Source organism: Diadema setosum, chromosome 1 (assembly GCF_964275005.1).
Source record: "Diadema setosum chromosome 1, eeDiaSeto1, whole genome shotgun sequence".
Classification (NCBI taxonomy): domain Eukaryota; kingdom Metazoa; phylum Echinodermata; class Echinoidea; order Diadematoida; family Diadematidae; genus Diadema; species Diadema setosum.
Window position 1 is genome coordinate 38,330,926 of NC_092685.1, and position 16,367 is coordinate 38,347,292.

General features: G+C 39.0%; 1 protein-coding gene across 1 annotated transcript in view; it reads left to right on the forward strand.

Moving 5' to 3' along the window:
• LOC140235390 (uncharacterized) overlaps nucleotides 1-16,367 on the forward strand; it is a 57,435-nt gene that overhangs the window by 22,622 nt on the left and 18,446 nt on the right. The window contains exons 18-26 of the mRNA XM_072315451.1: nucleotides 894-986; nucleotides 1,345-1,576; nucleotides 1,943-2,772; nucleotides 3,224-3,379; nucleotides 3,823-4,062; nucleotides 4,733-4,798; nucleotides 5,626-5,805; nucleotides 6,222-6,317; nucleotides 6,954-7,116. Coding sequence (XP_072171552.1) covers nucleotides 894-986; nucleotides 1,345-1,576; nucleotides 1,943-2,772; nucleotides 3,224-3,379; nucleotides 3,823-4,062; nucleotides 4,733-4,798; nucleotides 5,626-5,805; nucleotides 6,222-6,317; nucleotides 6,954-7,116 — 2,056 coding nt within the window. The remainder of the gene's footprint in view (nucleotides 1-893; nucleotides 987-1,344; nucleotides 1,577-1,942; nucleotides 2,773-3,223; nucleotides 3,380-3,822; nucleotides 4,063-4,732; nucleotides 4,799-5,625; nucleotides 5,806-6,221; nucleotides 6,318-6,953; nucleotides 7,117-16,367) is intronic.

Genomic DNA, 16,367 nt, shown 5'->3' on the forward strand with positions numbered 1-16,367 from the left:
TACGTACTTGAATTGGATTGGAACCTGTGACTTCCTGATTGCTAGACAGGCACCATGACCACTAGACCATCAAACCTTGAAATGCTTATCAGTGATGGTTCTTAAGGAAATAATTTTGGGTATTCATAATGCTTGTAATCAATTATGTGTAACGTTCTTGTTTCATTTTATCCAGAGTAAATTCTGTGTTCAAAGAGTGTGAGTTATTGAGGCTGTGATCCTTGAGCAAGTACACCATGTAGTACTCAGAATCTTGGAACTGGAAAATGACTTGGATTCCAAACCTCTAAACATTTAAGAGACATTGCCTCTTTATCTGTTCCAGAGAACTACCTTCTACACTTAATGTTGCTACCAGAGCATGCTATAAGAATAATCTCCTGTAGACAAAGAATGCTTTTGTGGATGCACAATTGCTGGTACCTTGCATTAACTGCACCCCATTTTGAGGGTCCTTCCATTTGTGAAAAGGCACAGTTGATACACCAATAAAATTAGTACAATAATGAAAAATTGTGTATATTGTTGTGCTGTATCATGGTGTTGTTACTCATTGGTCGTAGCTTGCATAAATGGAAAAATTTAGATGCTTCAAACAGTGCAAAGATGATAATAATGGCCAATTATGTCAGAATCATGTTCAGTTTTCATGAAAAAAAAACTTTTCATGTTGAACATCTAATGCATCCACACTCTTGTGTGTAGTACAGCCTTTAAAGACAAAGGCACTTTGAACAACCTCAATAGTAAGTACCGTTTATTCTAAAAATCTGTTGCAAGGTCACCTGGTCTTGTGGCTGGATGGGAGTATTTTTCATCCTCTCTCTCTCATTTGTCAGTCTTCACATCTTAACTGATCAATAATGCTTGGCCCTCGATGTTATCTCTTCCAGGTTTTGTCCACAGACGATTTTGATGAGCAGCTGACTGTTGCCATGCAGAACTATCTTGATGCCAACGTCAAGGTGGATGAGGAAAATAATGAGGTTAGATTCATTTTGTGCCACCACATCAAAAGGAGCAAATATGTATATTTCCTTATGTTATTTCTAGATAGTCCCCTTTATTATCTGACTTTAGATGAACAGGAATGCCATTCAAACTACACAACACATCTTTTCAGCTGTGTTTAGAAATGCATCTTCACATACTATTCTAGCAAAAGGGAAGACAGAAGCTGTTTCAGGGAAAACTAAGAAGAGCAAATACAGAAGTGTATGATCTGAGTTCAGTGCATGATATTGATGTGGTTAGTGTCACAATCGAAAGCAACTTGTTGTTGTTATTGTTCCTCATGTTGGTGCTCGGTGTCCTCCGACTTTGGTTTCCCTCGTTCTGTTCCAGATCTCCATACCCCAGTGCATGGATTGGTTCCGCAAGGACTTCACCGGCTCCACCCTGCCGACCAATGTCCACCACGGGCACATCTACATGGGCCTCCTGCATGTCATTCAGCCGCACGTGTCTCAGTACCTGGGCGACAAGCTTGAGAACTACACCATGAAGTTCCTGCCCAGGCACATAGAGGTGGAGTCCAGCGGAGAAGCTGTCGCCAAGACAGCTGACCCAGAAGCAGGTACTGGAGGTATTACTTCATAGTGTTGACATTATGTCAAGATAGGTTGCTATGAAGGAGGCACTGGTGCCGTTGTTTAGTAGTGTTCTTAATAAGGGTTATTGGACTTCCATCTTCAAACATGGGAACATCATAAAGGGCAATTCTAGTCTGACACTCAGAGATTATATGAAAAGTTTTAAACTGAGGTTATTCTCAAGGATGTGTTGTTTGATGGTGTAGCCACCTGTAATCATTAAAGAAATTTTCCTTTTTGAGCTTGCCGTGTCATGGAAGTTATTATCCATTGGGCCGATAAGAGCTAAGCCTTCATTCAAGGCTTTTAGAGTTGATATTTTTGTTTTCTGTGTGCTCATGTTTAAATAGGCAGAAGAAAGACCATTCAGCGCTCAAACTCGGTGAAGTTCAAGTTAGTGGTGACCCCATACAACCACTCCTTTGGATTTAGATTTTTCAATGTGCCAGGCATCAAGGCCAAGGCCTCGTCCCACAGGCGAAATCTCTCGGTGCCCAAGAACTTTGAGACTGTAGTAAGCAGCCCTGGTGATGAGGAAGATCATCCCGATCAACCTCCTTTCCAAATGACGGAGTCCACCCTCAAGTACCTCCATGCAAAGTCCAAGCTCGTGGCATCGCTGGCCGGTGCCATTAGCGGCACCATTGAGGAAGGAGTGGACACCTTTGCCAAGGACAAGTCCATTGATGAGGACCTATTACTGCTCTCCAGTGGTGGCACTCCGAAGAGCCTGGTGTTTGAGGAGACCTTTGGCAGCGATAGGGTCTACAACCCTTGCCTTTCCACCTTGACCAAGGTGCTCCAGCACTTGGCGGGATATCCTGTGGTGCAGCAGTACGTCCAGGCCTTTTTTGGGGAGGTTCTCGCCATGGCGGAGAGTTTCCAGGAGAGCTGCAGCGCCAACATGCGGGAGGTGCGTGCCAGCCTCCTGGCCGACGTCCGCTCCAGGGGTGTCCAGGACCTGCTACGGGAGGCCGTCGAGATCCTGGTGTCGGCCTGCCAGTGGGACGCAGTGCTCCGGCTGGTTGGCCTCGCCAGGAGCCTGGTGGGAGACCAGGATCTGTACCGAGCCCTGGCGGACTTTGCAGCCTACTGCGCCGGGAATCAGGTCAAGCCTGTGCAGGAGTCAGCACCATCGACCAAACCGACGTGGCAGTGTTTGCTGACTATCAAAGACGAGGTGAGATCACTTGTTGGATTTGTCGATCTTAGTTGCAAGGAAGATGCCCCTTCTATCCATTCCTGTATCAACATTGTCATATGGTAGCATTCTTAGGAGAGTTCCTGTACACCACTTTGCAAATGCTCTGAAGATCTCTATACTTCTGTCAGTCCATCCACATATTTTGTGCCTGGCCCCTGTGGCCCTTGATGTCAACTCGTGTCTTCACTTACATGTCCCCTTTCCCAGCCTGTTTTTTTTTTTTTTTTTTTTTGCGGGGGGGGGGGGGGGGTGTCCAATCTATGTCATATCTCTATCTTCTGCACTCCACTTCTTGGTGTTTTTTCTTTTTTTTGTTCTCTTTTCTTCTTGCATAGCCTTGCCCCTCTCTTGACCTGCCCAAAGCAGCTCGTCTGTGAAAGATTCACCTTGAACCAGTGTGCTGACTTCTCTTTCCCCTTAATTGCAGGTGCTGAGAGGTCGTGCGGTACTAGCCTCCCTGGACAGCCTCCCCATCGAAGCTGCTCTGGAGCTGCTAGAGTGTTGTGAGTCACACTCGGGGAGAGAATCTGCTGTGCAGGCCGTCCTCAACACTAAGCTGCAACAATTGAGAATATATAAGGAGGTGAGGGAGTGGAAGTACATCATAAGCAGCTCATGCACTGCCAGAATGCTTTGAAGGATATTGTAACAAAATAATTTTGATAAGTTCTGAAAAAAAAAATATCTGAAGCGCAGCTGAAATGTTACTGCATCGAAAAGATCACAGGCTTTAGCTCTCATAAAAAGTGGACACATGTTGTATGATAGATTATTGAGTTAAGGAGGTTAATACAGGAAACAAACTAGAGTCAGCAGCGCAATTATCTCAAGAAAATGTTCATCTCCACTGGTCTGTTAGGGTATGGTGAGTAGAATACTCAGCATAAAAAAAAAAAATCGCAATAGAAATGAACAAGAATTTATGCTATGATGTAATAGCATTATTCTTACTCTTTGCCCCCCTTGAATTTATGTTAAGATGTAATAGCTATATTCATGTTCTTTGTAACCTCCCCCTTTTTGCAGATAACTGTCCATGCCATGCAGCAGGCATCAGTGCTGCCTCTTGAGGTTCCACAGGACGAGGGAGAGGAAGAGTCCGACGAACCGTGGCAGGCCACCCGGCCCCTCTCCACTTGGCAAGATGTCCAGGCTGAATCCAAGACTAGACCAGACTACGTGCTGAAGCTGCTCATCTCGGCGGCCAACTTCAAGCTGGCCAGAGAGTGGGCGGAGCTACACAATGTCCTTGATGACTACCAGCAGGTAGGAAGGATACTTTTTCACATATCTTTGTACGTCTAAGTCCCATGTGAGACAACTTTTTGGGCAGCCAGTTTAAAAACAAAGCAAAACAAAACAGAACAACTAGCTGAGGTTAGCAATGTGAGTTTCCCAAAAGTCCGTAGGTCTGCCTGCACATTAATCACCTGCCTACCTTGCCTTGCTTTGGCACTGGCTGCTATGGATGCAAGTGTTTTACACGTGACCAGAAGAGCTGGCGAAACATGGAAATTCTTTCTAACCTTTGATGACAATAAATCACACTCGTGTAAAAATTACAGCTGTAATTGCGAAGGTGTATCGATTAATCATCAATAATCATCTCATAGAAGCCGAAAGCAATGCTATATGGAGTTATAAGTATTTTCTGTGCTCTATTTACCTTTGTCTTTGTATCTTCATCCCTTTCAAGAGGATATATTCCTTCCTTGAATTTTTGTGTTTATATAGGATATAGGAAATATCGTCCCACTTTTTACGAAGTGACGGAAAGCCGCATGGAAACCGTGCGGCTTTTCGTCACTTTGTGAAAAGTGGGACAATATGTTTGTTCTTCTGAAAGAGTTCCTACAAAAAATTCGCCAGTAATGCCGGATTAACATGAATTGACCAAAACAAGTGTGTGTGAATTTGAACTTATTCCATTTTACAGACCATCCAGACAAAGTATCTGGAACATCTTTTGATCAGTGGAACGGAAAATCTTCGCGTGTATCAGGTGAGACATGCCGTTCTTTCAGTCTTTGCCATTGAGAAATATTGTTTAAGCAGCCAGGTGCTCCAAAAACACAAAATTAGCTTGGAGCTCAAAATGCTTGCTACTCACATAGTTTGCTGTATTACACATATTTGGTTCTAAGATATAGCATTTACTCAGGAAATTTGACACTTTGGGAGCTTCTGCAGATATCTGTAAGTATTCATAGGAAAAAAATTAGATTACTGTATACGCCATATATTTCGCGAGTCTAAATTTTCGCGAATTGGGACTTGCTGACGATTTCGCGAGTGGTTAAATTCACGAGCGATCGTGGAGTCCTGTACTGAACGGAGAAATGTATATTTCATATGTCACATTCACATCGGGATCAGAGTCAATATTTTCGCGTGTTTTTAATTTCGCAAATAGCACCCGACTCGCGAAATTCGCGAAAATAAAAACCTTTCAAAATATTCGGCATATACAGTATAGGTTTTGTTTGTAATTCTTTAAAGCCACTGAGATACTAATTACTGTTCTGTGCAATAAGAGTGTTACATGTGTTTGTTTGTCTTTTTCTTTACTACTTCCAAAACATGACTTTTACATGACTATGACTATGACTATGATTGTTGCGTTTTGAGTCTATGTATGTATATAATATCTGTGTGATCATATATATGTGTATTTGTAAAATGTGTGTAGATATGCATATTGTCGGTTGAGAAAGATATGGGCATTAAGGTTTCATGGCATTAAAAAAACATATCTTTCTGAAGCGACGATATGAAGATGAATAGATAAGTGCATAAGAAATATACTAACTTTTGTTTAAATGTTGTTAGCTGATCAAGGAGTTGCCAAGCAGTGAGGAGACTGTGGCCATCTGCTCTGAGCTGCTGGAATCCCAGAAGTTGGCCCTGACCAGCGTGGTGTTCCTGGTCCAGTTCCTGCTGACCGACCACCTGGCGGACATCTCCTACGAGAGGGCCGGGGAGCTGCGTGACATTGGCATCGGAGCAAAGGTCAGTACCATTTTTGGGTCAGCTTATCCAACTTCCCAAAGAACAAAAATGTCTGTCTCAGTATTGGAGCCTAGGTGTGGTTTAAGTGTTCTCATAGTGTATTGGAGTATCCAAATGCTGATTTCAGAAACTGATTTTGCAAATACCCTGTGTTAACAGCTATGAGAAGAAAAAAAAAAGAAGAAAAATGTACTTCAGATCATTGAAGCCCCAGTGTTTTGTAGTGTAGATGTTTGAATGAAACATACAAGGAAAATGTAATCGTTTGAGCTAAAAACAAAACAGAAGAGTCTTGCATCAACTTTTTTTTTTTAACTGATTGATCAGGCTTTCACATGGATGAATTGTATGTTCTATTTTCCTCTTGTCTCTACTTGATACTGGTATTTTATCTCCTTTGACATGATTGGATCCAGGTCTTACTCTGCCTACCAGAGAGGGTACGGGGTGAGTACCAGGACCTGATGTCTAGACCAGATCTACTCCTGGAACAGCTCCTTATGAATCTAAAGGTTTGTTTAGTGATTCAATTATATTTCCACTAATGTTTTTCTTTTTCTATCTTTTTCTCTCGTTAAGTCTGTATGCAAGAGTAGTGATAAGTGTCAGATTTATGTATTTGAACATAATGCTGTCTTTATGGCCACATAGCTGTGCATGAACTTGAATATTTTCCCCTGTTTGGTTGTGAAAAAAATTCTGCAGTAATTGTTTGTAGCACTGTCTGTAATTCTGGTCATGAGAAATCATAATGTTTTTTGGGTTTTTTTCCCCCTCCACTTAAGGCACTGAATAAGAATTCGTCAAATTGGGGGGGGGGGGGGGGGGAGGGGGTAACATGGCTAGTTTATCAGACAAATCCAGCACGATGTTACCATGAGTCAAACAAAATAATACAGTATTTCATATTGAATTAAGAGAATGTTTTTCTTGAGACTTTTCCTCCCCCTACCAAAACTACATGTCACAAAAACATATCTGACAGATTCCATTTATTGCACTACATGTGACTCCCAAGCAATATTTACAATCTATGTGGGACTTATGATTCCGTCATTTCGGCTGCAAGTGATCATATCTGATATGAAGTCCAAATGCCACCTCCCCATATACCACTCTACTGCCTCTTCCCATCCATCTGGATCCAGGTGAACCTTGCCTCCGATGTCCAGTCCACACTCCAAGAGGAGCTCAAGGAGTCGGGCTTCCCATCGGCTACCCTCTCCCAGACGTCCATCAACGCCCTCATCTCGAAGTACGCCCGGGAGGCCATCCGCATCCCCGTCATTCTCCACAACACGTCCCTCTCGGGTGAGTCACGATGTTGAAGTCGCATTTCTAATCTTTATAATCTCTATAATCTTTGTATCATAGAGCTGCTGTAATCTGTAACTGAGATACAAGCATGCTACCTTGTATGTAGAATGCTAGATATTTTAACGAGCCTTGATGCATATACATGTATGTTTGTGTGTACATATTAAATATACATACAGTCAACTCCGGATACCTCGAATTCGTCGGGACTGAAGAAAATGGTTCGAGGTACGTGAAATTCGAGGTACGCGAAATTCGAGGTACGCGTATGTACGTCGAATTTTCTTCGACTTATCCGACGTTTATCGATTTTCAACATGGTATCTGTTATAGTGCCTACCGATTGTTTGCATGCTTATCAATTGGAATTGAATCGATATGTTATATGAATGAATTGAATGAAAATCGGAATTGAAATCAGAATATCAGAAATGAAGATTTTGGTGGCCCTATCGCGCCACCAAAAAAGTCGGATGTTTGCCTTTACTTTTGAAAATGAATAGCGGTAACAATCGGCTCCGTAAGATACTAAAATAAATGTCGGATGTTTGCTCATACTTTTGGAAATGAAAAACGATAAGACTCAGCACCGTATGGTGCTAAAACTAATGTCAGATATTTGATTTTGCGTTCGGAAATGATTAAGGAAAACATTCGGCTCCGGAAGACGCTGAAATAAATGTCGAATATTTGCTTTGACGTTCGGAAATGAAAAACAATATTCAACTCCGTACGATGGTTAGATAAGTGTCGGATGTTTCCTTATACTTTCGAAAGGAAATAGCAATAACATTCGGCTCCGGAAGATGCTGAAATAAATGTCAGATGATCGCTTTTATGTTCGGAAGTTCCAATAACATTCTGCTCCATACGATGCTAAAATAACTGTCTGATGTTTGCTTTTAAATTTCGAAATGAATAACAGTAACATTCAGCTGCGTTCAGTAATGTTTGATGTTTGCTTTGACGTTCGGAAATGAGTAACAATAACATTCAACTCCTTACGATGATAAAATAAATGCTGGATGTTTGCTTTTACGATCGAAAGCAAATGGCAATAACATTCAGCTCCGGAAGATGCTAAAATACGTCTCGAATGATTGCTTTTACGTTTGGCATGTTTGAAAGTGAATAGCAGTAATATTCTGCCCCATATGATGCTAAAAAAGTATTGGATATTTGCTATTACATTTCGAAATGAATAACAGTAATATTCAGCTACGTTTGATGGTAAAATAAACGTCTGATGTCAGCTTCGACGTTCAAAAATGAAAAACAGTAACATTCGGCTCCGTACGATGATAAAATAATATTGTCAGATGATTCATTTCACTTTCGGAAGTGGACAGCAGTAAAATTCGGCTCCGTACGATGATAAAACAAATGTCGTATGTTTGAAATGAATCACGGTAATATTCTGCTTCGTACGATGCAAAAATAAATGACAGATTGTTGCTTTTACATTTGGAAATGATTAACGGTATTAATCCGCTCAGTTAGATGCTGAAACAAATAGCGGATGTTTGCTTTCACGTTTGGAAATGGATAAGGATAGCATTCAGCTCCGTAAGATGCTAAAATGAATGTCTGTTGTTTGCTTTTACATTTAAAAATGATCAACGGTAATATTCGGCTCCGTGAGGTGCTAACAGACTAATAAATGTTGGATGATTGCTTTTACAATAAGAAATGAATAACGGTAACTTTCGGTTCTTTACAATGCTAAAACAAATGTCGGATGCTAACAGATGTCGGCAAATGCTCCCACTTTTTCATTTCAAACGTAAGTTTTGACCTCCTAAATGTTTAGGCATCAACTTTTATAATAATCTATACGCCTATTTGCTAAATCTTAAAACACAAAATAAGATGATTGGATTTTCTAATTTCAATTTCGAGTAAATTCGACCACCAAAAAATAAAGATCAGTGATACTGGTGGCCCGATAAAAGTTAGTGTGGAGCCCTGTCTATTCTATTCTTTATCATGCTCGGCCTATACTTCCACATCATGTTCCACAATATTTTCATAATCGCATTGCTGAAAAAAAAAAAAATCAGTGCTTGCGTTCTCGGGGAAGAATTAATGAAACATACTTCGTGAAGGGCAAAAAAAAAAGTTAAAAAAGGCACTACGCAGGAGATTGATGTTTGGACAGTGGACCGTGATTAATGCCAAAGATATAACTGTCAACACCCAACACCTACGCAGGTGCGCCAGGACGGTTTAGAAATCTACGCGCGCGGTATGACTATCATGATCAAGAATTAGAACACAGTGGTTAAAGAAAAGAAGATGATGTGCAGAGCGTAGTGCTATCGTAAGCACTCCATTGGCAAGGGTGCTATGTGCATACCATGTACGTGTGTAGGTAGGTGTTGGGGATTTTTCTTGTCAGCTGTGTATCGGGTATTTCTCTGGGCGCGCGATTGTTCTGGTCGGGAATATTTACAGTCGAGTGTGAAAAGATTTGTGACATGTCTTCTTCGCTGTCCACGCGCGCTTAATCGGAGATGCTGAGTGATGTTGCAATTCGATTCGAGCTACATGCTGGGAAAAACAATAAGTTAATTAAGATCGGGACAGTAGATTTCACTTCGAGGTAACCGAACTTCGAGTTATTTCTTCGAGCTACGCGAATTTTAATACACGGAAACTCCATAGGAACAATCGGGACTTTTACTTTGCCCCCGAGGTAAGTGATATTCGGCTTATCCGACGTCGAGGTATCCGAAGTTGACTGTATATAAATGTATGCTGTATATGCTTTCATATAGACTAGTATGTCTTTTCATACATAGATATCAGGAACAAATGTTGCTTGCCACAAACTTAACAGGAAAGGCTAATCTTTGTCCTTTTTTGTGTCTTGCTGCTGTGTTTTCACCAATATCTGATGGAGAAAAATGCAGTTATAGAGAAAGATGTTTAAGGGACCTCTCATTACAAAACCAATTGAATCAAAAAGTTCTTGCAGAGTAAACCCAGTGCTCCAAAATTTATAGTTTACATGTTCAAATGTCTGCAGCCTGTATGGATGCAAGAGATTTTTTTTGCTATTCCTGCTGAGTTTGCAAGGTTTAGGAAGTCCAAGAGACTGCAAATGAAAGGACACAAGAAGGCAACATTGGTTTAAACTTTTTGGTACCCGATAGTCAAACAGCATCCCTGCAATGCATGCCTTTTTCTGTACAGAATATATAGGTGTCTAGTTTCTTCATTATCAATCCTTTTAGCATGTTGTGAATGTGATTAGAATAATGTAGCCATCAAATACATGGTTTTTCTAGTAACATAGGACTGTGCATGAAATGGATCTTTGCTGTATGATTTCCATTCATGTTTATTCTATTCATGTAGTACCCAAGGTCTGAGTGTATAGTACTCATGTGTTACCATGTAGTTGCATTCTACTGTATTGCCTTTCTGTAATGTCATGTTTTGGTCTCATTAGCTCATGTTTAAACGTTGTACCTTCATTCATAGAGTCTTGAAGAGAGAGGAAAATAAATGTTTGTTGAATCTATTACGCTAAATTCATTATCCTGAATGCATAAAACCTATTACAAGAAAGATCTCTCTGTATTCGGGCTCGTGGAATATGTGTGAAGCATTTAGGGGGAGTAAAATAGATTTCCTGTAAAATATTCCTCACTACTTGAATAAACACTGTTACAATACTAGTAGGTGGAGTTTTAATTTGAATCATTCTTAATTGATACACATCACCATCTTCAGTTATTATGGTGAAACAACTTGCAAATAAAACTGCTATTAAAATGGCTAAAGTTGTTCCTAATCCTGCATGGCTGCTTTATCCACAGTCTTCTTGGACACTTAATACGTCAGAGGTTTTAAGATTTGGTTTGAAGAAAACTTCTGCACAAAACCAATCTTGTTAATACCAAGGGAATGCTTGTTGCAGCATAACACTACACCATACTTGCCATCTGTGTGAGATGAACTGTGCACACAAGCACATGCGATTTTATTTATTTATTTTTTTTAAAGAATTGTTTCTGTCATTCTTCCCCAAGTTGAAGACTGACAGAGTATGTGCACTGATGCAGGCGTGATTTTTAGTGATGTGATATTTATGGGTGATGAATTATGTTTGTCAGATATTTGATCAATGCTAACGGAAAGTATGTCAAAAATCAGAACAAAACAAAACTTAAAGGTCTATCCTTGGTAGTCATAACATTTGATACCCCATCACTCTGATTTTTGTTATTGTTATTGCTTTTGTGCTGTGAACCCCAAGATCCTTTGACAGGGAGTAGCTCAGACTTTGTAGTCATTGAATATGACCCGGCTTTTCCGTCGCATGATGAACCCAGCAGAGGTAGGATCGCCCCTCCTGGTACCCGAATGGTTTGCATTGATTTCCTTTAATATCCCTCTCTTCATCCGGGATGGGAGTAACCCAAGAAATATTTTACTCAACAAATATCACCCACTTCCTCTGTTATGTTGCCTGTCCTCATCATCATCATCAACTTTTGTATAACCATCGCATTTTACATGGAGAGCAATTAGTTTGTTTATGATTTAATGCAGTTTTGTTTGGGTACTCAGTTATCAAACATGGCTAGAGGTGTAGTTTTAATGGTGATGTTAGTAAATTAGTCAGCATACTACTGCTCAGATTTTTATCCAATAGTGTACATTGTGGGGCTATGATATTTAAGTACTATACATCTTCCTAGTAGTAGAACAAACCTTTAGAATTTTTTACTCTTCCTTTTTTTTTCCGTTTGTAAAGAAGGTGAAATTTTTACAATTTTTTCGATGCTTTTAGCTTATTTTTTAGCTCTTGTGGTAAATGAGAAAAAAACAACAACAGCATAGCTGTCAACATTCATGCGTGGCTTGTGAGAGCGGCAAGATGAAAACCGTTATCAAGGCTTCATCTGCGAAATATGATCAGAGAAAATGCTTTACCATATCTTGCTTGCACTTTTAATTTTGTGCACAGTCTAAAGGATGAAATTTTCCAATGCGGAGGGCGATTGCTCAATTCACCTGGCCGTAGAAAGCACATTTCTGTTATTTGATGCCGACTCTTTATTTTATTCTTTTTTTTTTCACTATTCATTGTTTGTGTTTCTTATGATTAGCATTTTTTGTGTGAATTTCTCTCTGATTTGATAAATTTAAACAGTTCCATTTTATCTCATTCTATCATACAAACACACGGTGACTTTCTGAGGTGCTAATTTACTTTTCACAAATGGTAATTCCTGCTGGAATTAATGGGTTAAATCCCTTTTCCAAAGCAGACAAAAATGACTCACAGAATCAATAGTTGTGTTAAAAAAATTGACTAAGTGATGAAACAACAACAAGAAAATTGTAATGGGAATCTCATGCCACTCAGCATCAAAACAAAGTGATTACAAATAATCTGTGACTCTAAGAATTCCTTTATTTAACCATGATGAAGTTCTTGACCTTGAGGTAGAATTACTTGATGCATTTTCAGGTGGTCAGTATTAACACATTTGTGAACTGCATTTGCAAGATGAAAAACAATTACATGCATAGGAAATCACACTTAAGCACTGAAGCACTTGCCATGCCTATGAGCACAAGAGCCACTATTGAATATATGCACTAGAATTGCTTGTGGTATATATATATATATTTTTTTTTTTTTTTTTTTGCTTATGCAATCTTTAGATGCAACAAATAAATCTGGAGACTTCACAAATGGTCACATGTTTTTTTTTTTTTTTTTCAGTTGTGAAGGCAAACATAGTCTGAATTTATTCTGACTATGACTGGAAAAAAAAAAAAAAATATATATATATGTTTTATATATATACCGGGTGTCCCAAAAAAGCGAAACGGTGGATTTTCAGTACCTTGTGTTCTAAAAGTTATATATTTTTTGACATCATTAGAAAGAGCATCTTCTGCAGAAGACAATGATACCAAAATCATTAAATTTGGTTCAGTACTTTTTATTCTACGCCAATTTCTGTAAATGAAGTCATTTTCAAATTTCGCCGGATTTTTGCGACTTGTGAGGTAATGATTTGGGTGTGACACGCGTTCCATACGGTGAATTGTGTAAGCTCGTTGATCCATGTCAACAAAAGATAAGCTTTTACATTGGGCGTGCACACACACACACAGACACACACACACACACACACTGTTTTTTCCTGGCCCACGCCCAATGTGAAAGCTGTATCTTTTGTTGACATGGATCACCGAGCTTACACAATATTCACCGTGTGGATTGTGTGTTGCGCTCAAATTATTATCTCATAAGTCGTAAAAATTTGGCGAAATTTGAAAATGACTGCATTTACAGAAATTGGCGTAGAATAAAAAGTACTGAACCAAATTTAATGATTTTTGTATCATTGTATTCTGTGGAAGATGCTCTTTCTAATGATGTCCAAAAAATATCACTTTTAGAACGCAAGGTACTGAAAATCCACCATTCCGCTTTTTTTGGGACACCCGGTATGTATTTGCAGAACATGTTGTCATTGAAAATGTGACTTAATATTTAGTCCAAATGTCTACCTGATTTTTGACTGCTTTTAAGTTAAAGGAACTCATATGTGATGAAAATATATGTAGGAGTCATTTACTGTATTATGATATCAAGTAAAGAAAAACTTCTTGGCCTAATTACATAGTTGTTGTTCTGTATGTGCAGTTTGATCATACTCCTTTCCCTTTTCCACCCCCTTTCCCCCCCCCCCCCCAAAAAAAAAAAAGAGAATAAACAAAAATATTGTCTGACAAACTTGAAAGATAAATGCTTGCAAGTCACTTTTCAAGCTTATATCATATTAGCCTCGCTTTGATGATGGCATCTAGGGGGTTAATGAAGTTTCATAATGACAGGAAGTTTAGATTGGAATGCCAAATACATGAGTACCCCCACCCCCATCCCCCCCCCCCCCCACAAGGCAAAACAAAACTTGAACCCACTTTATAAAGAACTAAAGAACTCTCTTCATGGCATGCCCCACTGTAACAAAAGCATCCCTGAATGCCTGCATGTCGAAAATTAGCAATATACACTGTAATGAACAATGCCTGACAAGTGTTAAGGTCTGGTTTACTACATTGAACTTAAGGGACCAGTACACACATGGTTGTTGTTGTTGTTGTTGTTGTTGTTGTTGTTGTTGCCCATATTGTCTTTTTTGTTTTGTTTTTGTTTTTGTTTTTTTGGTCGTGGAATGTAGCAACTGAAAAGCATGACATTGTTTATATGTACAATGGATTGACTTGGGTTCTGGAAGGAATGCGGGATGAAAAGGATATCTGCCAGTGTGGACATTAATCTTGCATGCACATCTCCATAAAGTATCCAATGTATTCAGTATGATGCAGCAGCAGGAGGTGATTGTTACATTTGGACATTTTTTTTAAAACTTCACTTCATTTGAGTGAAGTTTCAAAAGTACCGCATGAAAAGGAAGTCTAATAGTGTGGACGTTGATCTTGCATGCACATCTCCATAAAGTATCCAGTGTATTCATGCGATACCGCAACAGACGGTGATTGTTACATTTGGACATTTTTTAAAAATTCGTTTCATTTAATGAAGTATCAAAAGTACTGGGTAAAAAGGAAGTCTACCAGTGTGGACATTGAGCTTGGATGCACATTTCTGTAAAGTATTCAATGCCTTTGAGACAGTGTGGTACAGCAACTTATGGTGATATCTTTACATTTAGACATTTTCTTTAATGATTTTCATTTGAATGAAATATTAATTGCTTTTTTATGAGAAATCCAATTTAGCTGTCTCTTGGGTTTGTATTGAGAATCTAAAGCAGAGGATTTAAAGAGCATTTAATTATGTTTTAGTAATGACTACATAAAAATGATCCACTTGAGTTCACAAAGTGGTAATTTGCATGACCATATGTTTTTAGCATATTCTCTTCTTTTTTTTTTTTCTCAATGCAGTGCTATATACTAGGTGATTTCATGTTCAGTGCTAGCTTTGGTAATAGAGAGCTTTAGATTTGCGACATGGATGTAGTGACAAAGATTACTTTGGCTGTTCTCTCTCTATGCGTCGTGTTACAAAGTAGCTTTAGATTTCGTGAAGACGCAGCCTATAAAAGGTAAAATGATACGATCATTGCATCAGGTAGCTCTCTGCGTCGCGAATTTGAGCTGATGCTACAATGGCTTAAAACCAATGTGAAAACTCAGACAATTCCAATTTTAATTATTCTACACCACCCAAAAGTCCCACAAGAATTGCACAGCAAAAAGATGATTTTGCTTGGCTCAATTCAAATGTGAAAAAGTTGAAGCCATGACTGCTTTGTATGAGACAAAATATGTGAAGAATAACCACCATGCCACAAATTTCTAAGCATATCAACATCTTAAGCTTGCTTCCAACTTGACTGTGTACTTCACTGAGAAAAGTATAGTTTGTGTGTTGTTTTCATGTGAATTTGTGGTTGCATTTCAATTGTAGGAGAGGTCAATTAAGATCCAGACACCAATTTATCTTGCAGAACAGCGCAGCAACACATGCACTGCACTGCACTGCAAAAAAAAAAAAGTCATCTTTGCTAGGAAAATGTGGCATACTGTTTGTCTTGCGTCAGCTGACGTTGCTTTGTAGGGTCCTTGTCACATGCAGTAATTCATTTTTGTCTTATCAATGATGCTTTGACAAATGGCAAGTTTTGACGAAGCACCCAGTAGAAAAGTTCAGCCAAGCTCTATTTTGTGATGAGATGGTTGGTTAGTTTTGAATCAGCTACAGAATTGGATTTCTTTTTTGCTTTGTATTGCTTTTTTTTTTTTTTAATATTTGAGTTCCTGTGTTTCAGCAGATATTCAGTGTCATTTACAGTGCTTATGAAAGTATGTTTGTTGTTAATTAGTGTGCATTATACTGTCTCCCTCCCATCTGCAAAAGGCAGAGAAGTAGTGAAATTGCAGTATAAAATGGGAAATCATTTAACCTTTAAAGGGACTGTACAGTACTGGTTGAGGTGGGGATTCATGTTTTGAACATTCCTAAGTGAGATAATGAGAAACCTCTTATGAAATATGAAAGAGCATGTAATTTTAAGAAGGATTCAACGTTTATTTGATGAAAATTGGTTTTCAAATGGCCGAGATATCCAAAAAAGTGATAATAATAAAAGACTATAGGCCACACTTTTATTAGGATCTGTTTGTTTCACCTTGTTTTTGGATATCTCAGCCATTTCAAAACCGATTTTCATCAAATAAACTTT